This window comes from Mesoplodon bidens (assembly GCF_964165515.1).
Source record: "Mesoplodon bidens genome assembly, chromosome: 8".
Taxonomy (NCBI): Eukaryota; Metazoa; Chordata; class Mammalia; order Artiodactyla; family Ziphiidae; genus Mesoplodon; species Mesoplodon bidens.
In genome coordinates, this window is record NC_138165.1 from 38,184,180 (window position 1) to 38,211,244 (window position 27,065).

The 27,065-nt window shown below is 41.9% G+C and overlaps 1 protein-coding gene across 2 annotated transcripts in view; it reads left to right on the top strand.

Moving 5' to 3' along the window:
* The first annotated feature begins 492 nt into the window (after window positions 1-492).
* The window catches only part of LOC308622115 (CD302 antigen), a 129,609-nt gene continuing 103,036 nt past the window's right edge, over window positions 493-27,065 (top strand). For both annotated transcript variants that reach the window (XM_081243250.1, XM_081243247.1), the window contains exons 1-7: window positions 493-688; window positions 6,484-6,855; window positions 12,279-12,449; window positions 15,468-15,632; window positions 22,465-22,575; window positions 23,688-23,828; window positions 26,309-26,503. In XM_081243250.1, coding sequence (XP_081099376.1) covers window positions 595-688; window positions 6,484-6,855; window positions 12,279-12,449; window positions 15,468-15,632; window positions 22,465-22,575; window positions 23,688-23,828; window positions 26,309-26,503 — 1,249 coding nt within the window. In that variant the 5' untranslated portion in view covers window positions 493-594. The remainder of the gene's footprint in view (window positions 689-6,483; window positions 6,856-12,278; window positions 12,450-15,467; window positions 15,633-22,464; window positions 22,576-23,687; window positions 23,829-26,308; window positions 26,504-27,065) is intronic.

Consider the following 27,065-nt stretch of genomic DNA (forward strand, 5'->3'; position numbering starts at 1 on the left):
TGTTTGCACTTTCAAAATACGCAAGACATTGCCAAGGACGACTGAATTCTTTGGCTCGACCGCAGCTGTAACAGGATGGATGCACATTTCCCTCTTTGGGGTACGAGGGGATGTGGGTGCCTTCCCAGGTCAACAGCGCAATAGGAAGAAGTCATGCCTGACTGAAGAGCGCTAGGCAGAAAGCAAGGTCCTAAAGTGACTACCCACCAGGGCAGTGCCAAGTCCCAGCAAGGGCCGCGTCTCCTCAACTTTACTGAAGGAGCGGAGGGGCGCAGGACCCCCTCATCCGTTAGTCTGGGCGGCGCTCTGCCCTCTGGCCTGGCACTCACCAACCGCCTCCTCGCGGGGCCGCCTTTCGCAGGTGCGCAGAGCTCCTTACGCATCGTCTTCCCGCCTTGTATCCGCACCGCCCCCCCCCGCCACGCCCTGGGACCGAGGACGTGTTGATCCGATTGGCCGAGGGCGGCGGGGGCGGGTCCGGAGCGCCCGGGGAAGCGAGGGGCCAAGCCGCTGGCGGGGCTGACTTCGCGCACCGGGAGGGCTGGGTGCCGAGTGCCCCCGAGGATTCGACCGACCCGCCCGAGCCGGCTCAGGATGAGGACGCGCAGGGCTACCCCTCTCCGTGCGGCGGAGCTGCTCGTGCTGCTCCTCCCGTGCTTCGGTCTGGTGGAGCCCTCTGGCCGCTCAGGTAACCGCGGGCGCGTCCGCTCGCCGGCCGGCTAGGGACCTCGACGTTGCCAGGCCGGCTGACTTTCCTCAGTTCGGGTTAGGGCTGCGCTGCGGGGTCACGTCACCTCTGCTTTGCTCAGGGCTGGAGCCGGACAAGTGAGCCGAAGGGAGGTCCGGGGAGAAGCAGCTCCATTAGCCCCCGGGGTCCCGGAGGAGGGCGGGGTGGGGCGTGGGAGCGCCGTGCTTTTCTCGTGCTGAGGGCGAGGGGTCCACCGTAGGGGAGGCACCCAGAGTCTTTTCAGAACGAGGCTCCCGCTCCTTCCTCGTCCTCTCTCCTATAAAATCTTGCTTTCCTAGAGTATAGGGCTCCTTAACACCACCACCACCCCCAAGCCCCATCCCGCCCATCTCGCCCCTCCTTCGTCCCTTGGTCACCTTGGCCACTCAATGTCAAGAGGAGCTTTCCACCCACAGCGCCAGAATGAGTAACGATTCCCTGACTTCACTGCGCTCATGGTGCACATCAAAAAGCCATGTCTCCTACAGTGACCATGGCCGTGACTCTGTTATGATGCCCTCCCCCAGTGCTTCGAGCAGCGACCGTTTCTTCTACTTGGCTTATCAGCTCCAGACGACCGCCCCATGCCCCACCCCAGAGGCCGGTGGTCCCGCGGTGGAGCTCAGGTTGCTTGCCCGGAGACCTCCTGCCTGTCACTCTAGAAGCAGGACCAGTATCAGACACCCTTCGCTGATGCTCTGGGTAGTGCTTTCCGCACCAACCCCTTCGCAGCACCCGGAGTGTGCTTTTACTTTCTCTTTTTGCCTTGGCCAAAGGTGTGCTGAGGATTTTGTTTCTTAGTCTGGCTGCTTAATAGGCAATCAGTGAGCCGTCCCCACCTATCATTTCCGTCATCCTGTCTAGATGAGGAAGTAAAAGATGGTCGAGGGAGTTTTTGAAAAAGCTTTTGAAAAGCTTCAGTTTGCTTGTGGCATTTACTTTCTTTGCAGCTAAACTAAGTCACTGCCTGAGTTATAGTTTGTTCAGAGTATGAGTGGCATCATCTTATCTACATCAAGAACTTTTTAGTTGACCCTGTTCTGATTCACACTTCTGTGTTCTTTGATCCTCCATGTTGGAAACTACCAAAAGGCCTTTACTGCTGTGAGAATTCTATTCTGCCTGCCCCATAATCCAGGGAGAAAATTTTCACCGCAGAGACTAACTATAGTCAAAACACACTAGCGGGCTTCCCTGTGGTGCAGTGGTTGAGAGTCCACCTGCCGATGCAGGGGACACAGGTTCGTGCCCCGGTTCGGGAGGATCCCACATGCCGCGGAGCGGCTGGGCCCGTGAGCCGTGGCCACTGAGCCTGCGCGTCCGGAGCCTGTGCTCCCTAACAGGAGAGGCCACAGCAGTGAGAGGCCCGCATACCGCAAAAAAAAAAAAAAAAAAAAAAAAAAACACTAGCCTTTCAATCACTATACTCTTGGTTTCCATCTACATTTGCTTTAGTCTTATCTGTTTTGTCTCCCCCATAGAACTCAGGACTTCCTTAATTTTTGCAGTCTCTGCAATCCCTGGCCTTTCTCATTAACCCAAAGCAAAGAGCACCAGATTAACGCCATTCTTCCTGCACTAAGTCCTCGCAGGTATTTGTTTTCCTGCATCCTTCCCCACCTTGAGCAGCTGCTCTGATCAGCTTACACACACCATCAGACCAGACTTGTGGCCCTATTAAGGGAAGCGCTGGAATTTTGAAACCCTAGCCACTTGGGTAGCTTGTTGGCAGTATGCCAGCTTCATGATGCTGGTGATGGCGTGCACTTCATCACATGTACGCAGCTAGGTTTGCGCAGGTGGTCTCCATTGCTCAGATGCTGGAGGAGTACCTCTGTGTCCTTGGGAAAATGCCAATTGCTTAGTTAACTTTTTTTGCCTCCTTAGAGAGCCAACAGCTTGAAGTAAACTAATTCTTCAGGGACTTCTGAGGTTCTCACCAGCCCACACCACCCATTCTGAACCCCATGACTTTCTGACTGCTAGTACACTGATGTGGACCCAGCTCTCACTTCAGGACCTGTTTTTTGTTTGTTTGTTTGTTTTGGCTTTATTTATTTATTTTTGGCTGACTTGGGTCTCCGCTGCTGCACGCCGGAGGACCTGTTTTTGAACTGGCAAATCCAGACTTCTGAGTCTCTCCTAGTGTACACTCTGTGCACACATGGTAGCAACTCCACAAAATGCTTAACAGTGTGGGCTGTGGAAGTTCCCCTGAAACTAAAAAAGCTGCAGTCTTCATCCTTCTTGCCTTCCCAAGCCATCTCTTCTCCATTTGTCTGTGGTTACAAAATGTTGAGGTCCAGCTTCTCTTTGGAATGTGCAGAACTCTTTGGTTTAGGGCTTGTAACAAAGGAGTTACTTCACAATCAGACAATAAGAAATAGTTTTCCTGTGATGGTCTAAAAATTCATTTTCAATTATGATAATGCTATGTAGCCATTTCCTCTCAAACACCAGTAAAATGTTTATATAAAATGAAACATTAAAAAGTGCTGCTAGAGGTGTTGAGGCTTCTTTTCATCAACCTCTGTCTTTTAGACTTGTCCCCATATTGTATTTGTAGGTAAATATTAAAATTCCATTTAGGGCCAGTATAAAGTGAACAAGATGCAGTATAAGGCTATCAATAAAGAATCTGTTTTATAAATTGCTCTGCAATCACCTTTTCAAAGTGTAATACATTTCTGATATATGTCATAGACCCTTATTTAACAAATTTTCTAAATAAATTATTTTCGCACTTTCTTAGTCCCTCTTCCCACTCTTCAACCTACCCTCCCAATAGGATCACAAGACTGGGGCAGACTGAACAGCTTCTTCTTAAGGGTAAAGAAAGACAGGGGAAAACATCATGAGTACAAGACTCTCCCTAGGTTATGTATTATGTACGAATGCTTACACATACATCATGTATGAAGGCCAATAACAAGTTTCCTTAAATCATATCAATAATTAATGTATTTGCTACGTGATCACTATAGGTGTCAAGCATTGGTATTACATACTTGGTTAAAAGGCAGATTTAGAATAAGGCAAGTATCTATAATCATAGATGTTTGCGATTAGGTAAGAAGCTTGGCAATTCCTCTTCAATGGAGCTACTCCACACCTCTCCTGTAGTCTTTCAGAGGTCCTGCAAGCTTGTTAAGTCCATGGGTGTTAACCTAAAAGTTAAACATACAGTAAATGGGAAAGGTTAAATTTTTTTTCTCTTCTAAAGAATACTTATAAAGCAGCACTGTCACTTAAGTGCACATGCCCAATACAGATGGAATTCAAATGACCTAAAATTCTACTAGCATGACATAATAAAGTTGTGGACATGTGTTTAAGAACAATATACAATGAACTTAGCACAGACCTGTAAAGCCTACAAGGCTAGAAAAACTCAGTTAGTAGAAGCATAGGATGTTAGTACTGGAAGTGACTTAGATTTCTTATATCCACTGCTTTCATCTTACATTTGGAGATTAGAAGACCCTGGGGAGATTAATTGACTTCCCCAAGGTCTCCCAGCTAACCAATAGCAGAGGTAAGTCTTCAGTCTAGGACCCTAACTCCTTATTCCACTGCTCTTTCCACTATTCTAAGAGCTGTAGCTAATCCATTGCATTCTGCAAAGGCAACTTGGAAAATCTAGAACTCCAGATTGCAAAGGTAGGCAAAGCTGGGGTCAAAAGGCACAGAGCAAAATGCCCAGGAAAGATTATAAAGTGCAGGGAGATTATAGGGCAAGAGAGGGGAAGGTTCCAGCAGGGCCGGCCACCGCCCACTCTCCTGCAGAAGCAGACATCTTTTTTTCTGCGGTAATTCCTGATACTTTGGAACACAGGAGAAGTGAGAGGGAATAGGTTGGGAAAGAGGCACATCACGGTCTGATAGTCTTCTAAAATAGTACATTTTCTGTTTTTTTTAAACTATCCTTCCAAACTGTGCCCACAAAATAGAGAATGGCAGAGTGATGTCAAAGAAGAGTGAGGGATGGAAGCTGCTATCCAAACAGATCTAGCTGCAACCCTAGGCAGTATTTTAAAATACCGATTTGAAAGCAGAAATAAAGTTTTAGAGGATTTTGTTCTTGTTGTTCCTGTTGTTTCTCTTGGTGCTGCTACTGCTATTTAAAACAAAACTTCCGTCCAAAGTTCAAACTAGAATTGGACTTAATTTTATAGTTGTTATTTGCAAGGTGAAATTTCCCCTCAAGGCCTTAGTGTGAGAATTTTTAACTCTGCAAGTCTGTGAATTACTATTAGAAAAGGTGTTTAGTGTTAGTAAAAAACCACTGAATGTGAAGCTGGTATCAAAATGAAAGTGCCTTTTGGGAACTAAAATTTTACAGCTGCTTCTGCTGAACCCTTTGGTTCATTGACAAAGATTGCTTACATTTGTCTAAACTATTTCACCTCACCAACGTGAGGTTCTGTGCTATACCTTCAAAAATGTTTCTGTGTCGGGCTTCCCTGGTGGCACAGTGGTTGAGAGTCTGCCTGCCGATGCAGGGGACACGGGTTCATGCCCCAGTCTGGGAGGATCCCACATGCCGTGGAGCGGCTGGGCCCGTGAGCCATGGCCGCTGAGCCTGCGCATCCGGAGCCTGTGCTCCGCAACAGGAGAGGCCACAACAGTGAGAGGCCCGTGTACCGCAAAAAAAAAAAAAAAAAAAATGTTTCTTTGTAAAAGCACTGACCAAATTGTTTAATTGTGGTTTGCTGTAACAGATATGACTCTTGCTCCACAAACTCAGGTGTGCAAGAAGCAGTGTACTACTTTATTTTCATAAAATCAAATAAAGTTTTGTTCTGAGGTCCCACTCTACCAGATTAACAGAAATTCAGTTTCTGTCACTACTGAGGTCTTCCCCAGCTCATGCATAACTGCCAGGGAAGCATTCAGGGAGATCCCTCCCTTTGCCCTCAGCTCACACTGATTACTTCTGAGTTTCCCGTTGTCCAAACCTACTGGGTCTTGAATCCTGTGGCTCAGGTGATTTCTGGAGCTCAGGTTTGACCTTCCCGGGCAATCCAGGTGGTCAGTCCCCACATCCCCTCCCCAGGGGCATCCTGTCACCTTCCTGGAGGTTCAACAGTGGAGCTTGTCCTAGGTCCCCTTACCATCAGAACCCGGGCCACCATTTCCTCTCATCCTTTTATCCCACTATTCTACTTCTACTCTATTTCCTCTCAGACACATTAATGTCATATAATAATTTACCCTGCTGTAGTAGCCAAAGTGTAAGCAAGACAGAATTGCAGTCCTGAATAAGCTCAGGATATTTTTCATTGACTACAGGTCACTTATCTAAAGAAGATGAAAACTAAGGAGCTTCTTCATCTTATTAAATAAGGGAGAGAAATAGTTCACTGAATGGCAATAACAAATATGCGTACTATTCTAAGTGCTTTGCATGTATGAGCTCATTTTATCCTCACATCTACCCTATGAAGTACTGTTTTACAAAGGAGGAAGCTGAGGCACAGCAGGTAAATAACGTCCTGATCACATGGCCGGTAAGTAGCAGAGGCAAGCTGTAAGCCCAGGCAGACTGGCTCCAGAGCCCATGCTCTCACACAACACTGAACTGCCTCTCTGGCTCTCACTGTCCTCCGACCTTGTGTAGAACAGTACAGTTTATACAGCTTGGAGTGTGTTAACAGTCCAGGGGTGCTCAGACTCTCCTTAGCAAACAGGGGCCAAGGCATGTCAACCACATAATTCAGAATCCTGAAATGTCTTTCCTGCCTGTCTTGTCTCAGGTAGTGATTCATTCACCATCGTTAATGAAAACACAGGCAAGTGCATCACACCACTGAATGACTGGATAGTAGCAAAGGACTGTGATGAAACCAAGGACATGTTGTGGAAGTGGGTGTCCCAGCATCGACTCTTTCATTTGCAATCCCAGAAGTGCCTTGGCCTGGACATTACCAAACCCGTGGATTCCTTGAGAATGTTCAGCTGTGACTCCAATGCCATGCTGTGGTGGAAATGTGAGCACCGCTTTCTGTATGGAGCTGCCCAGTACAGGTTGACCCTGAAGGGTGGACACGTCATAGCAAGTACCAATTCATCTGATGTCTGGAAAAAAGGAGGCTCAGAGGAAAACCTCTGTGCCCAGCCTTACCATGGTGAGTACTGGAGAGGCACTTTGACTCACTTGCTGCTGTATTTGGTGAAAGTGGCCTTGAGCATGTAACACTGACCACAAGGAGAGTCCTACACTTGTGAGGGGAGTGAGCTGGTGTTTAGTTCCAGACACCGACGTCAGTGCCATTTGCTCCCTTTAACAGGCAAGGCTAGGACAGGTTAGGTGCCTTGTCAGAGGTCTTGCAGCCATTCTGTGGCACCCTGGGATTCGAAATCTCTCCGAAGCCTGAGCATATGTACTTCCTATGATTACATCCTGAACTCCAGAGAACAGGAAATGTTAGAGTATCAGGAAGTCCTCTACACAGGATAAAAGTCAAATGATCTAGTAAAGTTGAACCTATTCTAAGTTAAAAAGGAAGAAAGAGAAAGGAAAAAAAAAGGAAATGAATTTTTTCTTGTCTGCAGATTTGGATGTAATGGAAAAACTTTAAGAGTCTTGCGGGCTTTACTTTTATTTTTGGCATGGCTATCACACTTTGATGTTTGTATTTATGATTCAACATTTTAAGAGTGGACTTTTTCCTCACTTGCTTCCAAAAATAAGTATATGAATACAGATCTTCCTCCACTAACAGTGGGGTTATGTCCCTATAAATCCATCATAAGTTGAAAATATCATAAGTCAAAAATGCATTTAATACACTTCTAATGAACATCATAGCCTGGCCTACCTTAAATATGCTCAGAACACTTACATTAGCCTACAGTTGGGAAAAGTCATCTACCACAAAGCTTATTTTATAATAAAGTGTTGAATGTCTCATGTAGTTTATTGAATACTGTACTGAAAGTGAAAAACAGAGTGGTGTGTGTCAGTTGTTTACCTTCATGACCGTGCGGCTGACTGGGAGCTGTGGCTGCTGCTACCCAGCATCATGAGAGAGGATTGTACCATGTACTGATAGCCCAGGGAAAGACCAAATTCAAAGTACGGTTTTCATGGAATGAGTATCGCTTTCACACCATCACAAAGTTGAAAAATCATAAATCAAACCATCGTAAGTCTGAAACTGTCTTTGTTGCCTTTGGGGGAGCTGATCATGAACTTTGTTCTGAGTCTAGAGACTCAGTTATAACAAATTTCTGAGTTTGAAAAGAAAGAGTAGATTCATTTTTTAAACCTCTAAATGTAAATTACCCAAGCAAATCTTTTTTTCATTATGTTGCTCTAACTTACATCAAATGTTGGTGCATATATGTATGTATATATATTTAATTATCTAAGTCTTAACTATTATCTGTGCTCTTCTTTGTACATTTACATAGCTTTACAGAGATTTTCCTCTTGAGCTAAATTTGGCCTCCCATTCTTCTTGTTGTCTGCACAATTTTTTCTTCTAGGGGAACCTCTTTCTGTTTCCTAGTGAAGATGCAGCAGCTTCTGAGATGTCAGGTTCTGCTGTTACGGGAAATATTAGAGAATCAGAGATGGGATTTTCCTTTTCTTCAGCCCTCAACCCTTAAGTAGTTGAAAAGTCTGCTTCTGCTAGCCACCTTCCTCCTAACCTTAAAGAGCAACTGCTTTCTGGATACCACTTAATGGCAAGCTTAAATTTTGTGCTATAAAAGCCTTTCTGTAACTTGGCAGCTAAGAGAAAACATGGAACCAAACAAATTGCCTTTTGAACTGGATTTGACTTGTTTCCTTGTATTTGTTCAAGGATTAGAAAAGATAATTTTCTTGGCAGGGCTCTTTCTGTCTCCTGCTCCTAATTCTTTTGAGGGACATAGTTGTAATTATAAATTCCCTCAGTCCCCAAAATGCCTTATTTCAACGTAACTGGTTTTCTTTTTAATCCGATGTGTTTTATTTTATGCATTTATAATATTCTTCTGAGAAGGGGGCTCGTGTGCTTCACACGGCTGCCAAAGTGATCAGTAGCACAAAAAAGATTAAGAACCCACCTAGGGGACTTCCCTGGTGGCACAGTGGTTAAGAATTCGCCTGCCAATACAGGGGACACTGGTCGAGCCCTGGTCCAGGAAGATCCCACATGCCGCGGAGCAGCTAAGCCCGTGCGCCACAACTACTGAGCCTGTGCTCTAGAGCCCGCGAACCACAACTACTGAGCCCACACGCCTAGAGCCCATGAGAACAGCAAGAGAAGCCACTGCAGTGAGAACCCGTGCACTGCAATGAAGAGTAGCCCCCGCTTGCCACAACTAGAGGAAGCCTGTGCATAGCAACGATGACCCAACACAGACAAAAATAAAATAAATTAATTAATTAATGGAAAAAAAACAAAAAGAACCCACCTAGGGTGTCACCCCAGAGAAAGCTAAACAGTGCTCACCAGCAAGAGCCCATAGGCATAGAGTGTTTCTTGACCTTAGCAAATACAGTATTTGGAAAACTAAATTTCCAGATAAGAAACTTAAAAATTTCTAAGAAAAGATGCATGTAGTCCTGACTTATCAACATATACCTCGAGTTTTAACATGCACAGAGGCCAGGGCTAAACGTGCCTCTTCTTCATTCCTCTCCAGGTGACTTGTACCATCGAAGTTGCACATGTCAGAAATCTACAAGTCACTCTAGAGTTGCCCTGCTTTCTTCTCCCACCATTCAAATTCAATCAAATATTAAGTCCTGGCAATTCTACTCTTTTAAATTTATGCAGTCCCTTCCTGTTCTTGGGTTGGAGACCACTGTCTTAAGTTAGGGACTTCCCCTAGGACTGCTCTCTCAGACTCCTCATATTGGTCCCTGCCCCCTCCTTCTTGTCTAATTGTACAGAATAAGAACGATAAGATACCTGAGTTCAACAAAATGAAGTTCAAGGTAACCCAGCTTGTTACAGCAAAGCTAAGGCTCAAAACCAGCATTGTGTTCCCCAAATTTAGCTTCTTTATTTCTCCCTTGGCTTTTGCTGTGTAATTTCTTTTTTTACCTCTGATATAAGAACACTTATCTGTCATTGTGTCCTGGGTTACCTCTCTCCCCAACCCCCATCCTGTGTGAGCCATGTTTCTCTCAGAGAAAAATTTTAGCTGTATAAATTTTATGAATAAATTGCTCTGAACTAGCATCCAGGTATGCACTTATATCATTAAGATATCTTGACCTCACTAGCAGTCTTCAAGTTTTGAATGTTTGGTGAATCATGCAGAGGAAGTAGACTTAGTGGAGGGGTGGCTGTAGAAGTGTCTAAATTCTGAGCAACTCAGAAGGCTGCCAAGCTCTCTAAACATTGAAACTATTTTGTCTTGTGTTACCAAAGAGATTAATGTTAGTTTTCCAGGACTTCCCTGGCAGTCCAGTGGTTAAGACTCCATGCTCCCAATGCAGGGGGCACGGGTTCGATCCCTGGTCGGGGAACTAGATCCCGCATGCAGTGCCGTGTGGCCAGAAAAAAAAAAAGAAAAAAGTTAGTTTTCCATATAAGCATCTCATCTCACAAATTTGTGCCTATCATAGAATAAGCTGTTGTTTTAAGGCCGCCATCACCATAAATTCATACATTCAGAGAAGATTCTTCTCAAGAAAGCCTGTGTCTCTGAGGAGACGCTTGGGACTTAAGAGGTCCAGTAGCATCGAACAATGTGCAAGAATAAAACTAACACAGTATTGTGAAGCAATTATACTCCAATAAAGATCTATTAAAAAAAAACTCTTAGTGAGTAGTTAGCATAATTTATTTAGCTGCTGCTCTTGTGGTGGTTGTTCCATGTTATCCTTCTTCAAAGCATATTGTGAACAGGAGAGCGTTTTAATTGAAGCCCAGCTTTGAGCTATGACACTAACTTGGAACCTGAGAAAGCAGCCATTGATGTCACAAGTTGTCCTTACATGTCAAGGACTCTAATCAGAGAGTCAGTTCTCATCCCTGTCACAGCTGAATGACTGAATGTTTCACTTAACTTTGCAAAAATGGGGATTTCACAAACAAGTGTAATACTTGCCCTACTGATCTTGTGGGCTTATGGGAAAGAACAAGTGAAAGTACTTTGTATTACAGAAACAAAAGGTTTTACAAAAAACCCCTGATGTTTCTACAAATGATAGTCATTGTGCTCAGGGACTCTCCTTTTAAGTGCTGTAATTTGGGAAGAGAAATCGGTCACGAGCTATTGGGAGTTTTGGTATGGTTAAAAATAAAACATGCTAATAAGCAGAATCCTTATAAAATATAAGGTCAAATTACTCTTTAACAAAAGTACACTGTTCAAAACCATTTATATGTCAGAGGAAAACAAAACCAATGTTCCTTAAAAGATTGTTTGCAAGTAAAAGCATCTAGATTACTCTTCCTTTTGCTGTACTGCTGCTTAATACATTCTGAACTGTCAAATTGTCTCACACTTAAGTTAAATGAACATTTGAGAATAATAAAGGATATGGAATCAAATTCTACCTTAAGCACACTTTCAAGCAAATCTATGAGACATTTTGAGGGACCCTAATAGCCTGGTAAATGATGCTAAGATCTGATTACTATGCTTTACCTAATAGTCATTATTTGATCTGGTAACAACCACGGTTTTAAACAAATTAAGGCTATGGAAAAAAGTGAGCGAAAGAGTCACAGGGTTAGCTGTTCTACAAGACACCTCTCCAAAAGAACTGTTATCAACATAAGTATTTAGCGCTTCCTCCAGCATTTCCAGACATATTTGAGGTTAGAATAATTTTTCAGTTCCTCTCTGTGTAACAGAGGAAATTGTTAAAAGGAAAAGCTAGTTCTGCTACCTTGCTGGTCACCAGCTGGTTCCATGACTGCCTAGCTGAAGCTGGTTCTTCTTTCATAACCTGAAATACCATGTCCTGCCCTCTCCAAGAGACTGCTGAGAAACTCAGCAGCCCTTCCTCCTCCGTCCTCAAAATGCACAGCCTCAGTTCTACCACCAGACTGTAAACAACAGGGCTATTTGTGCACCTCTCTAACTGTACAGTTAGTTTCAAAGTCCACAACCAGCCTCAGTGATTCCAAGGTATTTTTCTAGCCTCACTCTTACTAAAGAAAAGAGTGTAAGTTTAATCTCAAGCGGGGCACCCCTTCTGGTGAAGTACTCTGCTACCCGCAGTAGTCAGTTGATCCTTACTTGGTAAAGCTGGAATCTTTTAGCTCTTCATCGCATCACAGTTTATGAAGCTTTACATGGATCATCTCATAGAATCTCATGAACAACCCTATGAGCCCCATATCATTATTTCTAATTTGCAAATGCAGAAACTGAGACTGACAGAGGTTGGAGAGCCTGTCCAGAGACGCACAGATGATCAGTGGGGGAGCCAGCATCCATGCTCTGAATCTCCACACTGTGCAGCCTACCCAGATACTATATTCTCATACATGTGAAAACATAATCTTTCTTTCAAAACACTTTTAGAAATTAGTTAACTAAAGCTGATTATCCAGTTTTTAACTCTTCTTTCCTCTACTTTCTCCCCAACCCACAGAGATCTATACTAGAGATGGGAACTCCTATGGGAGACCTTGTGAATTTCCATTCTTAGTTAATGGGACCTGGCATCATGAGTGCCTTCATGATGGAGATCGCAGTGGGCTATGGTGTGCAACCACCTTAAATTATGAATATGATCAAAAGTGGGGCATCTGCTTACAACCAGGTATGTATGGGCTGGTAAACTTTATATGTGCAAAGGAAAGGATACCATTCCTATGAGGCAAAAGGGAGAAGGAAGGGTCCATCGTGACTCAAAAATGACGGCAACAAATATCCTAGAGAAGGGGTATATATTTGAGGAAAGAGAGAGAAGTCGTGTGTGGCTAAGAACTTACTTTCAGAAGTAGGCCAGGAAGAAAACCAAGACAGGATGTTGTGATGGAAGACAAAGGATGAGGAAGTGTTCTATACCCACAGATACCTTAGGAAGGGGAAATGGACCAGGCAGGAGCGGTCAGGAAATTGCTGTTGGCCTTTAATAGAGCAGTTTCCAAAAAACTAGTGTTCAAAGAAGCTGGGTGATAGTGGACTGAGGAAGCTTCTTTTCAGATGATGGAGACTTAAGTATGTTTGTGGCCTGAGTAAAGAGCAGCAAACAAGAGACAGCTATCCCTATCCCTCTCAAAATTGGTGACGTTCCCTCTGCTGTACCTGTACGTTGGTCAAAGCATTTTTTCTAGTTGCTTCTTACTTGAAGCAAACTCTTCAGGGTGTGCTAAAATATTCATTGTTCTTTAGAAAGAGAGACTAAAGCAGCAGCTGTGTCACTATCCGGTATATAACTGAGACATATTTTCTTGATAATCTGGTGAGAATTACAGGGGATCATGGTACCTGACATGTGATAGGTGCCTAAGAAATATTTTTTAATGGGCAATAAGTTAAAAGAATCTACAGTAAATAGAAAGGAAAAAGCTCCAGGCCTAAGTAGTAATAGTTATTACTTAAAGTAGTAATAGTTATTACTTAAAGTAGTAATAGTTATTACTTGGCCCTGCTGAGTGTCAGGTACTATTCTAAGCATTCAGCCTTTCTTAACTCATTTAATCCTCACACAGTTCTGTAAAGTAGGTACCATTATTTATCACCATTTTACAGATGAGCAATGTGAGGCACAGGGGAATTAAATCATTTACCTAAGGTCACATAGCTAATAAATTTCAGAGCTAGGATTCAAACCCAGGATATCTGGCTCTGAAGTCCTTGCCTCAAACAACTGTACCATCCTGCCTTATTCAGTAGTCAATCTGGTGGTATTAGTAATACCACCAACAGAGCTCAGCTCTCCTTAAGGGAAGCTGAGCTTCAAAATGCAGAGTCCTAAGCACCTTGAAGAAATTATATCGAGCCAATGATTCTCAAACTTCAGGTTGCAACAGAATCACTTGGAGAGTTTGTTAAAATACAGATTTCTGGGGCCCTCCTCCAGAAATTGTAATTTGGTGGATTTGGAATGGGGCCCAAGAATTTGCAGTTTAGTGAGTTCCCAGATGATGCTGGTCTGGGGACCACACTTTGAGAATTACTTTTCTAGGTAGAGGCACAGGCTCTTCAACACTTAGAACCTACTGAAAGATAAAAAGCCATTATTTACTTCAGCTATAATTGATAACAAGCAGGTTTTGGTCAACCAGACACCAGTTTCCTTTAAATCTTGCTGTAGTCTGGATCAGAAACTTTAGGGATTGTGAAAGGGAGCTTAGAGGTTATCCAGAGCAAACCCTCATTTCTCAGGTGAGGAGCAGCAGACCTTGGTTGATGAAATAGCCTGTCTGGGTCAGACCATATTTGTGTGGAGCCGGGTGGAGATCCCAGGATTCCTGACCCTTATTCCCCTGTGTATTTATCCCATTCTACCTTGCTGCCTTGACTGACATGGGTCTTGGTGCCTTTAGCCTACTTTGGATGGATGGGAGATTGTCAGTGCATTCATGTGACTCCCTTTCTACAGAAGAAGCAAGATTGTGAGTTTCTCAAACCTGAGGACTGCCAAACCATGGAGACTGTATTTTATAGCAAACACACTGCCATCTTGCTGAAAGTTTCCAGATTTACAAGTGTTGGCCTTAGTGGTAACAAAGAACCTTTAGGCAATGCACTTGCAAATCCACCTATTTTGTTTTTACCAAATGTCACAACAACCTCTGTTGTTATTTAGGACATTCAGAAGTGGCTGAAGAAGCAGCGTATGCCATTCAGAAGATCAACAACACCAGACTTAGACAACAGTACTCTGGTTATAGCTTTGCCACAGACACCCCTATATCTTTGTTCCTATCTGTGAAATGAAGACATTACACAAAATGATCTCTAAGGGGCCTTCCAGCTTGAGAGTCCATAAGTTTGACTGGTTATGGGAGACCCTTTGGAAAAACCCCAAGTGAAACCTGGGATACACTTGACATAAGTTATGTTGGTTTTCTCCTCTTGTTGGGAGCCCATAGGAGGCTGTGAGTATATATTTGAACTGGTTGTATGAAGACCTACAAACCTTGTCCCAGAAAGAGCTTGAAGGTTCTTCATCTGAAATTATACATGCTTTTTAGATATTTGTTAAAGAAAATGATGTTCACATGCATATATGTATGTTTATAAACACATATATGCACATATATATGTACATATAGATATACAATGCATGTATAATGTTAGTTATATGATATTTGTCATATATTAAATCATCTATTAAAATATTAAGGAGAAAATGGACTGAGTTTCCCAAATAAGGTATCACTAGGCTTTAAATCTTGGGCACTTAAGCAGCATGTCTAAACACACACACATGCACATCCAGTGGTTTCACTGCAGGCCATGAGCAAACCCCTCTGCAGTCTGCCACCATCTTTAAGTGAGCTCAGGGGTTGAGCACAGTTGAAGACTCCTACTTTTAGGCAGAGGGTAGGCATGGGCTAAAACATGGCATTGTACTTGATGGGGATAAAGGGAGAGTAGAAGATAGGAGAGTGGAAGCTTTAGCCAGCTTAAGTCATTTCCTGTCCTGTGACTTCAGTTTTTTTGTGTAACCAAAGAATCAAAATCTTGTCCAGTAGAACAATGACAGCCTCCATTTTAGCATATCCTAAAAGTATGCAAATTGAATGGCAGTATTTGTAAGCATTCTAAGTAATAGACAACATTGTGCCCTTACTTTATGATCACTAACGTATCTTTTTATCAATAGAAAATGGCTGTGAAGATAATTGGGAAAAGAAAGAGGAGATGGGAAGTTGCTACCAGTTTAATACTCAGGCAACACTTTCTTGGAAAAAAGCTTATGTTTCATGTCAGAATCAAGGAGCTGACTTACTGAGCATCAACAGTGCTGCTGAGTTAACTTATCTTACAGGTAGGTTTAAGTTGCTTGTGGTAGAGCAAATTGCTGCGATTGTAAAGGTGCTGTCTGCCTTCTGTTTTCATATCTAGGTATGTTGTTTTCTGCATATATTTGTCTTTTCTTGGGATTTAAACTTAAACACCAAAGCCCACAAGTAAAAAATACTGAATATAATCCTATTCTGTCCATTGAAAATGCATCTCATGATAGAGACCAAGAGAGGTTAATATTCAGAAAACGAGGTGAGGTAGCAAGATTAAACTGCTACCTGGAGCCTAGGTGAAGGGATTTGAAAAAAGGTAAGCATTAAACTCTTTGAACATTGAACGGTAGAGAACTTGAGGAAGGTGGAGAAGGTGGCTGAGTCAGAGTAGATCACCTCGGTAAAAAATCTTTGCACTTGAATAAATGAGTGCAGTTCCACATCCGTAGATTCAACCAACCATAGATTGTATAGTTCTGTAGTATGTATTTAGTGAAAAAAATCGACATATAAGTGGACCTGCATAGTTCAAACCCATATTGTTCAGGAGTCAACTATAATTTAATCATCATTACAACACCATAAGACAAGTATTTTTATCCCCACTTACAGATTAGGAATTGATGTTTAGAAATAATATACCCCGGGCTTCCCTGGTGGCGCAGTGGTTGAGAGTCCGCCTGCCGATTCAGGGGACACGGGTTCGTGCCCTGGTCCGGGAAGATCCCACATGCCGCGGAGCAGCTAGGCCCGTGAGCCATGGCCGCTGAGCCTGCGCGTCCGGAGCCTGTGCCCCGCAACGGGAGAGGCCACAACAGTGAGAGGCCTGTATACCGCAAAAAAAAAAAAAGAGAAATAATATACCCAACATCCCAGAGCTATGAAGTACCAGAATTGGGATTTGAATATCAACATGTATAACTCCAGAGCCCTTGCTTTTTTACTATAGTACTTACTCCTCTTACATACCTTTCTTTCTTTGTTTTCATCAGTAAAAGTCTACTGGATTTTTACATCCCCACCAACAGTGTAAGAGGGTTCCCATTTCTCCACATCCTCTCCAGCATTTTTTATTTCTTGCCCTTTTGACAACAGCCATTCTAACAGGCATAAGGTGATGTCTCATTGCGGTTTTGATTTGCGTTTCCCTAATAACTAGCGATGTCGAACATCTTTTCATATGTCTGTTGGCCATCAGTATGTCATCTTTGGAAAAATGTCAGTTCAGATCGTCCGCCCATTTTTCAATTGGGTTGTTTGTTTTTTGTTGTTGAAATGCATGAGTTCTTTGTGTGTATATATATATATATATATATATTTTTTTTTTTTTTGCGTTATGCGGGCATCTCACTGTTGTGGCCTCTCCCATTGCGGAGCACAGGCTCCGGATGCGCAGGCTCAGCCGCCATGGCTCACGGGCCCAGCCGCTCTGCGGCATGTGGGATCTTCCCAGACCGGGGCACGAACCCATATCCCCTGCATTGGCAGGCGGACTCTCAACCACTGCGCCACCAGGGAAACCCATGTATATTTTTAATATTAACTGCTTATAGGATAAATGACATGCAAATATTTTCTCCCATTTGGTAGGTTGTCTTTTTGTTTTGTTGATAGTTTCCTTTGCTGTGCAGAAGCTTTCAGTTTTATATAAGCCAGTTTATTTACTTTTGCTTTTGTTTCTCTTGCCTAAGGAAACATATCCAGAAACATTGCTAACACTGGTGTCAAAGAACATACTGCCTATGTTTTCTTTTAGGAGTTTTATGGTTTCAGGTCTTACATTCAAGTCTTCAATCCATTTTGAGTTGATTTTTTTGTGTGGTACAAGATAGTGGTCTAGTTTCATTCTTTTGTACATGGCTGTCCAGTTTTCCCAATACCATTTATTGAAGAGACTGTCCTTCCTCCATTGTATGTTCTTTGTCCCTTTGTTATAAATCAGTTGTCCATATATTCATGGCTTTATTTCTGGGCTCTCAATTCTGTTCTTTTGATCTGTATGTCTGTTTTTCCTGCCAATACTCTACTGTTTTAATTACTATAGCTTTGTGGTAAAATTTGAAATCAGAGAGTGACTACCTCCAGCTTTGTTCTTCTTTCTCAGGATTGCTTTGGTTATTTGGGGTCTTTTGTGCCTCCAGGTAAATCTTGTTTATATAAAATTTTGTTCTATTCCTGTGAAAAACGTCATGGGGAGAACTTGAGAGTATTGTGTTAACTGAAATTAGTCAGACGGATAAAGACAAATACTGTACGGTTCCACTCATGTGAAATATTTAAATAAATAAATGAACAACCCAAACCAAACAAAAACAAACACATAGATACTGAGAACAGAGCAATGGTTATCAGAGGGGAAGCAGGGAGAGAAGTGGGTGAAATGGGTAAAAGGGGTCAACTGTGTAGTGATGGATGGAAACTAAAATTTGGTGGTGAGCACGCTGTAGTGTATACGGAAGTTGAAATATAATGTTGCACACATGAAACTTATGTAATGTTATAAACCTGTGTAACCTCAAAAAAAGTCTGCTGGTCTTCTGTCATGCTTTTTGGCTTAAGCTTTATTCAGACCTCTTTCTTATAGTTTTAACCTTTTCCTGTGTTGTTCAGGACTTAAATAATCAGACGTCTTGAATAGAAATCTGTCAAAGAAGCATAATGGGCTAGTGTTTGGCAATGGAATTCTATTCCAGACCCCGCTGAAACCTTACAAAACATATTGTTGAGAGTAGACAGGGCCAATAAATTTAAGTCTCCCAAAATACTAACATTTGGAAACTGATAGCTTCAATGAAGGAAAAAGGTGTCAAAGTGTGACTATCAACACCATACCAAACAATCTAATGATGCATTTGGAGGAATAAATGTTGCAGGGTTCCTTTATGCATCAGTTTTCTTTAATAACACATAAAAGTGAGATAATGTGTTAAAGGACCCAGTTTTCCCCTATCCCTGGCCAGACACTCCCCACATTTTTTGCATATCACTAATTTTATAGGTACAGCCCTTTCTAATGATCCAAGCTTCTCTTTCACTGTGAGTGCTCTTTAGGGATATCAGTATGCCTAATTATGATTGCTGGTTTCCTAAGACCTAAGAAAGCTGTACTTTAACACCTGGAACATTTCTTGAAGTCCCTATTAATATTGTGTCCCTTCCCTGAAAACTACCATGTTAAACAGTGGGCTAGGAACAGTGAGGCCCACAAAAGTGAGTCAGAGATTTTGTGATCAAAGTGCTTGATCTAGTCAGGGAAATAAGAGTTGTACATACGCAGAGGATAGTGGAGAATGTTATTCCTAAAGGACCTCAGGGTTTTGCAGCTAGTAGTTAGGTGGGACTAGGGAATTTTTTTTTTTTTTTTTTTGCAGTACGCGGGCCTCTCACTGCTGTGGCCTCTCCCGTTGTGGAGCACAGCCTCTGGACGCGCAGGCTCAGCGGCCATGGCTCACGGGCCCAGCCGCTCCGCGGCATGTGGGATCTTCCCAGACCGGGGCACGAACCCGTATCCCCTGCATCGGCAGGCAGACTCTCAACCACTGTGCCACCAGGGAAGCCCGGGACTAGGGAATTTGCTGACAGAAATAAAGCAGAATCAGCTCTCTTGAAGATAAATCCCATGCAGTCTAAAAGAACTTTCTTTCTCTTTTGTGCCTGCCCTGCACCTAATTAGTTTGTTTTGATTTTGTTTTACTAATACAGGGACCTACGGTGGGGGATTTGGTTTCCTCAGCCTCGCTGGATTTTGTTTGAGAGTCAAGTTTCCTATGGCTCTGGCCTTCCCAGGGACCTGTAACCACAGATTCAACCCCAGAGCTCAAAGGAGGACTGAGAGTCCCCAGAGCAGGAACAACACATTTCAATTCTTTCTAATTTATCTCTGGCCTCAGGGGCTGCTCACTTTGAACTACCTTGATAGTGACCCAAGGCTAGAACACTCCTAGGTCAGGGCCCCTGCTGGCTGTGGCCTTTCTGACGTTCATCCCAGATGCATGATCATTATCAGGCCCTGCAGTTTCTCATTGTGGGAAGAGGAATAGAAATATAGGGCATGTCGGAATAGGGGTGTTGGGAACAGTCAAGAATATCTAGCTCATTGGACTCGCCCATTTGATTAGATATAGGAACTTATGCTAGCAATCATCTGATTCTTGATGGCAAAGATGGGCATTGATAGAGTCTCAAATTGGTCAACGCCCTGCCAAACAATCTAATGATGCATTTGGAGGAATGCATCATAGCATTCCTTGCCTGGACTCTATGAAGGAAAAAATCCAGCTCCAAATTGTCCAGGCCATATAAGAAATCCCTGCCCTTTGCATTTGCCCAACTAGGGCCTTTAAAATTTATCACACCCACCTGGCACAAGACACATAAAGAGCATTTGAATTTACCAACACAGTCACAGTTTTAAAATCTTATGATTCTAGTGAAGAATAAGTCATCATCAATACAGATTACAAATAGAACATTGTGATGAAGTAAACAAGAGCCTGACACCCTCAAAACGTCATTTTGTTCCATTGTAAATGTGTACTTGTCGTGTGCAGGTGAACAATAAGATTATTCCTAGGAAGCAGTAGGATTATTCAGACTTTCTGCTGGGGGATATCTGGAAGGTCTTCATGGAAAAGAGGACATTGGACTTGGGATAGATGGGAAGGATTGGTCCTCTATAGTATCGCTGGTTAGAGATGAATGAATGAAAGGAATTTTGAATGTCAAGGTATGGTTGAGTCTGGAGTACCATAAATATGTCATAGTTCCCAGGACTTCTTTAGGAATGCTGGAAAATCAATCACATTTACTAATGAAGAAAGATTTTGATTAGAGTAATTCCTCAAGGTCTTGCCTTGCCAGTGCTGGCAGCCTTTGCTTATGCTAACAAGGTAAAAGAAAGGATAAATCCAGAGTTCCCTTCAACATCCTCCTCAAGCCATCTACCCAAGCATCCACCTTCTCCTTCCTTAGTAGAGAGAGTATCCTTATCATCTATCTCCTTGAGAAAAGTGAAGTAGACCCTTAGTTTGTCACCCTCACACTTACAAATTTATCTATACTGTTATTTCTCCAGCTCATTCAAGGTTAACTACTTCCCCCAAGCTCTTTGTATCCACATCAACTGTTTCTTCTATCTCTTATACTTTTATAGACACTCACTCTATTAACTCTTCCCCAATAGGCTATAAACTTGTTTAAGCTTCTACCATTAAAAATTTTTTCCCTAGACCCTGAAGCCCTGCCTCTATCTTTCACAGTGAAGCTCCTGGAAAGCACAGTGTATCCTTACAGTTCACTTTTAACCTCACATTTATTCCTTACTGGAGTGATAATTGGGCCTCTGTCCTACCACCCTCTTCCCAGACTCCTGCCCATCCCTTGGATGTTGGTGTCCAGGTTACTGCTCTCAGCCACTTTTGTCTTTGCTGGTGCTATTTCTGCTTTACCCAGGGATTCTCCTCCACTCCCAGGTGTCAGTTCCAGTGAAGTTACTTGTTTTAGGCATTTGGGTTGTAAAGTGTGAAAGTAAGGCAAAAATTACATAGAGTCAAAATTACCCTCAAAGAGTCGTTAAAGTATGGATATGGTTTTCTGCATGCAAATCAAACAGATATGTCTGATATATATGATGGAACAAAATCCATACTTTAAGAATTATTTATATTTATATAATATAATATATATATAAATTATGTAATATAGAATTGTATTTTATGTTTATATATAGAGATACATGAATTATATATATAATACTATAATATATCATACAGAATTCTCTGGGAGGAATTGAGAAACTGTTATCATGTGTTTTATTGCTGGGAATATTTCAACAAATTTATAGAGATTCCAACCCGTTAGCTCTTCCTGTTTGTCAACATCATCCTTGTCTTCTGTAGACCATTTCATTAGTTGCTTTATCTCTTCTACCTGGCCTTTAATATCTTCAAATTCTTTGCGATGTCGATAAAGTCTTACCAGGTTCTTGAATAGTGGTGTTGCCTTCCTTGACAGTGGTGTGAAAATCCTTACAATTGTTTGCACATTCTTTTTTTTAATACACATGGCCCCATACAACAAGCATGATTGCAACCATTGCTTGTGAGCATGTGCACACTGAGTGGCATATCAGCACTTAGCTTCTCTATTTAAATTATTTCTGCTTCTCTTTCTCTTTTATGCTAATGTCATCTAGTTGTCAAATAATAAATTTGAATGATACATCTCAACTGTAACACGAGTGTTTGTGTGTGTGTGTGTTCTATTCTGTATCTCCAGCCTTAATGTCTCCTCTGGACTCTAGAGTTGTATATCCCTTGCCTAGCTCAGTACATATTTCTGAAACAGTACTGGTTACACTTCACCATTTGGGGATCCATATCTGTGTCCTACTAGATTGAAATCGTCGTGAGGGCAGGACTTTATCATTTTGGTTTTTATGTCCTTAATACCTGGCAAATGATATGTGCTTAATGAATTTAAACTGTCAGTCTGGAATATAATCAGACCTTCAAAATTTAGATATGTAATGGAAACTACTTTTTCTATATCAGTACAAGAGGGTTAAAAATAGATAGTGAAACAGCTACTCTGAGAAAATTCTGTTTTTATTAGAAGAAAGGGAATTGGACAAGCTAATGGGAAAGCAGCATTGAATTAACTTAGCAGCCTTTGGGTTTCTCAGTAGACTGCGGTTTTGTTGCCTCTCAGCATCATCTGCCTTTGTTGGATAGACAGCTTCCTACAGGGTTCCTGCCTCATAATCAAGGCCTTCAGATATTTTTGCTATTAGTATAAACTTAAGTCTTACTTAGATAATAACAGGTAATTTTGTCACTTTTTAAAAATGTGTAATTCTTACAGAAAAAGAAGGCATTCCGAGAATTTTCTGGATTGGTTTAAATCAGCTGTACTCTGCTGGAGGCTGGGAATGGTCAGACCACAAGCCATTAAACTTTCTCAACTGGGACCCAGGTAATTGCTCCCTCTTCCACTTACTACGCACAGAGCACAAGCTTCAAAAAAAATAAGAGCTTCCCATCCCCTGAGAGCTTGTACAAATTTCAAACCTTGACAACTCTTATTATGGTTACCTCTCCGAAGAATATTTTTTCCTACACCCTTGTGATACCATTATAGGCAAGTTGACCCCCAGCATGGGCAACTGAGCATTTGTCCCTAATCTTTAGAGTGACCCTGCATTTTTAGAGAGGAGCAGAATGAGCCCCACTACGTGGCCCAGGAACCATTCTGTGTCTCTGAGAGGACTTGACGTGTCCATGACTGACCCATGTTGTGTTTCATCTGCAGCTTAACCCTGATATGGAAATAGTTCCTCAAACTCTTGGTGTCTTCCGCTGCAGCACCCAAATACTGACAACATAATGGTTATATTTTAATACACAAAAAAAGACCTTAAAAAAATTTTATACTAAATAAACAAACCCTAACTCACTAACTAGCCAAAATGCCTTTTTCCCCCTGGAAAGAAGGTTTAGATACCTTTTTAAAAAATAAAACCATAGGCTTCTGACAAATGTAGAATGTAAAAGTTAACACTAACTTCAGTACCAAAATATTCTGCATACATATAAGAAAAACAAGCACAATAAAATACCAATAAAAGGGGGATTTTAGTTAATGGAATTTTATAAGTAGTAAATAAATTTTCTATTATCTCAGTAAATAAAATCTTTAAAGAGAATTTAATCTTAAAGCCTTAAAGGCACGGCAGAATCATAAATCAGTATTTTTATTGTGTAGGGTAGCAAATTAAGAGCTACTGACCACAAGATACGACATGCAAGTTGGTTTGGGGCAGAGGTTTGGTTTTTGGTTTTGTTTTTTAAATTAACTACAACAGATCAGAGTATTCCTGCCCCCCCGCCCCCCTCATATCCTGTATTTAAGAAGACATAGGTAAGCACGATTGTCCATTGCAGCTTAAACATTTCAATTTAGTTGAAAGTTTTAACTATTTTATGAGTCCCCATAAAAGCAGAAAATTAGGAATACAAGTTATGTTTTCTAAACACCACCCTTGCCCCCAACCTTCTTTTAACTCTTTGAAAATCCTACTGTTTAAGATGTGCCGAGTGCACCTATAATTGACAGATCAAGCTGTGCAAGAATGGATGCCGACTCGGGTCTGTGGCAGAGTTTTTCCTGTGAAGCTCAACTGCCCTACGTCTGCAAGAAACTGTTAAATAACACAGTGGAGTTGACAGGTACCTTTCTCACTTCCTCCAGCAAAGAGGTCCCACAATTACAGTTTTGTGAAGTCAAGTAAATCCATTTCAGATACCTGTTTTCCCCTTTCCTTCACCTGATACTGCCAATGCAGGGGAGTATTTGGTTTTGAACCTGTGGTTAGATGTTATCAACTACACATGAGTAAAGCTTTGGTTTGGTATATGCCCATGAGAAGGCAGAGATATTCTAGATCGGAAATATATTTCTGTTCACAGGTGGCTCTTCTTTCTCTAGAGCACAGTGGTTCCCCAGACCAAGAGCATCAGCTTCACCTGTACCTGTAAGAAATGCAAATTTTCAGGACCTACTCCAGATTTACTGAATCAGGAACTCTGAGGGTGGGAACCAGCAATCTGTGTTTTAAAAAGCCTTCCAGGGCTTCCCTGGTGGCGCAGTGGTTGAGAGTCCACCTGCCGATGCAGGGGACACGGGTTCGTGCCGCGGTCTGGGAGGATCCCACATGCCGCGGAGCGGCTGGGCCCGTGAGCCATGGCCGCTGAGCCTGCGCATCCGGAGCCTGTGCTCCGCAGTGGGAGAGGCCACAGCAGTGGGAGGCCCGCGTACCGCAAGAAAAAAATAAAAAATAAATAAAAATAAAAAGCCTTCCAGGTGATTCTGATACACACTCAAGTTTGAGGGCCGCTGCTTTAAGGCCAGGTCTTACATATTACCTGCCTCCGTGGGAAGTAAAAAATGATGGACACGGGAATGTTCCCACCCCCTTCCCCACAATGCCCACCCCTTCTTTGCCCACCTCTCTCTCCTTCTTTGCCAGACTGGTTCTTTGTGTTGATAAATCAGGTAGAAAGGAGGCGTGCAGATGGACAAAATATGTACACAGAAGGGGGTTTGTTCCAGGGAGTTTGGGGATAAGAGAGACACAGGACAGCTGCAACTTCTGAGGTGCAGAAAAGTTTAAAAGTTTGAAAGAAAAGTCTTTGAAAGAATGGAGAAGAGAAATGCCCTACTGTCTTTCACAGCACCCACCGTATACCTGGTATTTGATTAAATCCTCACTGAATAAAAAAAACGAATACTTAAAACTGGGAGAAGAGGAGGTTTTAAAATGTCTTGCTTTAAGGAATGTTGGGGGAAGAGAATAAAGCATAAAGTTTCTTATCATCCAAATAGGAGCATAAAGCTATTTTTTAAGTTTAAAAAATAATAGGGGAAAATGAACATTTATCTTCCAAGTTGAGTCAAACCATATTTAGTCCATACAGTAAAAGGCATAGCAGAGAAGACAGCACAAATGAAAATAAACCAAGATGACTAATGATAGATCAAGTAAATATCCTGTAGTATCGATTATTAAGTAAACCAAGATGCTTCCACATGATTGAACAGTATGCATTTATTAAAATAACTGTGCCAGCAGGAAAATACAAAAAGCAGAACAAAATCATATGCCTACCTATCATTTTAATCTTGTAAAAATATGTATTCATAGAGACAAAGACTAGGATATGAAAATAATTATTTCAAGTTCAATTATGGGTGTTTTTCCTGCTGTTCTTTTACTATAATTGTAAAATATAATCATAATAATAAGTGCTATTTCAGAACCTTAAAGCTAATTGAGTTATTTTACAAGTGTGAGAAGCTGAACCTGAATTTTATCGTTTAGTAAAAATCAAACTGTCCACATTTTTAAGATGCTATGTTTTCTTATAACAAACATTCCAAATGGTCCAAATCCATGAAGCCTGGAAAGCCAAACTGTTTCCTAGTTCTTTTAAGAGGGGTAGGTAGAAGTATTTTGTATGGTTTATACCTTGCTCTTTTTCTCTAATCTTTCTTGACCATCACTTGAGTGAGTTTTATTATAGTCAAAACAAAGAGTCCCTCATTCCATGGACTGAAGGACTAGCAGAGGGGAGGAAAGAAGAGGTTCAGAGATGCCCTTTGCCCTTTCCCTCCAGTGATGCCATTTCTTGGGTGTGAAGTGAATAAATATTTTCTTATGTTCCTTAAATCTCTGCCTGTTCTCTGTTCAACAGTGAGCATTAATGCACATTCCTTTGCTAAGCTGACCATACATGAAAAGGAGGCTCAACTTCATAATCTCTCAAAGTCAGAGACTGGAGAGGAACCTCACAAATCCCATACCCAGGAAGAGATTTGTCAACAACTGGTTTACCCCACACTTTTCTTCTGTCTACTGGGACTAAGGGCAATCCCTCTTTAAGTAGTCTGTGGCCAGCCATGTAGCACATCTGTATCACTTTAAAATCACATTATTATCTGAATCCCTGCAGTCACTCTTACGATGTTATGTATACATTAGGCACCACAAAAATTCATGTCACTGTACCATCTGATATCACATTCTCCAGTTTTCCAGAAGCCTTATGATTCAAGAAAGAAGAATTTGTAATTCAATATTCAAGAATTTAAATATTGATTCAAAATAGATGTGTCTTTACTGGAATATAAATAGCTTCTTTTCCTCCAGATGTTTGGACATACTCAGATACCCGTTGTGATGCAGCAGACTGGCTGCCAAATAATGGATTTTGCTATCTGCTGGTAAATGAAAGTGATTCCTGGGATAAGGCACATATGAAATGCAAAACCTTCAGCAGTGACCTCATCAGCATTCATTCTTTAGCAGATGTGGAGCTGATTGTCACAAAACTCCATAATGGGGGTAAGTTTTTAAGATATCCTCTTTGAGAGGTTTAAAACATTTTAAAGTATCCCTGTTTTCAGATTCTTAGCAAGAATGAAAAGCTGATAGTTTGATCCTGTACATCAGCATTGTCTAATAGAATTTTCTGCAGTGATGGAACCATTCTATAACCTGTGCTGTCCAATTCAGTAGCCACCAGCCACTTGTGGCTTTTGAGCCCTTGAAATGTAGCTAGGGCGACTGGAGAACTGAATTTTTACTTTCATTTCATTGTAATTGATTTACAGTTTTAAATAGCCGCATGTAGCTAGCAACTACCAACCTGACAGTACAGCCATTGATTGAATAATTTCCCTCTTCTCATAAGCTAAATGCTATTTAAATTACTCCCAACACTTAAGTGATGATTGTTTCACTTTTATAATTATTTGAAAGCTGAAAAATGAAGAACAAAACACTAGAGAGCCAGTATTAAGACCTCCTCCTGGGATTCACCCATAGTAAGTACTAGATACCTATTCTGTGCCAGCATGGTGCCAGCTGTTTTACCTGGGAAGGCAGTATAGTCATTCCATGTCTG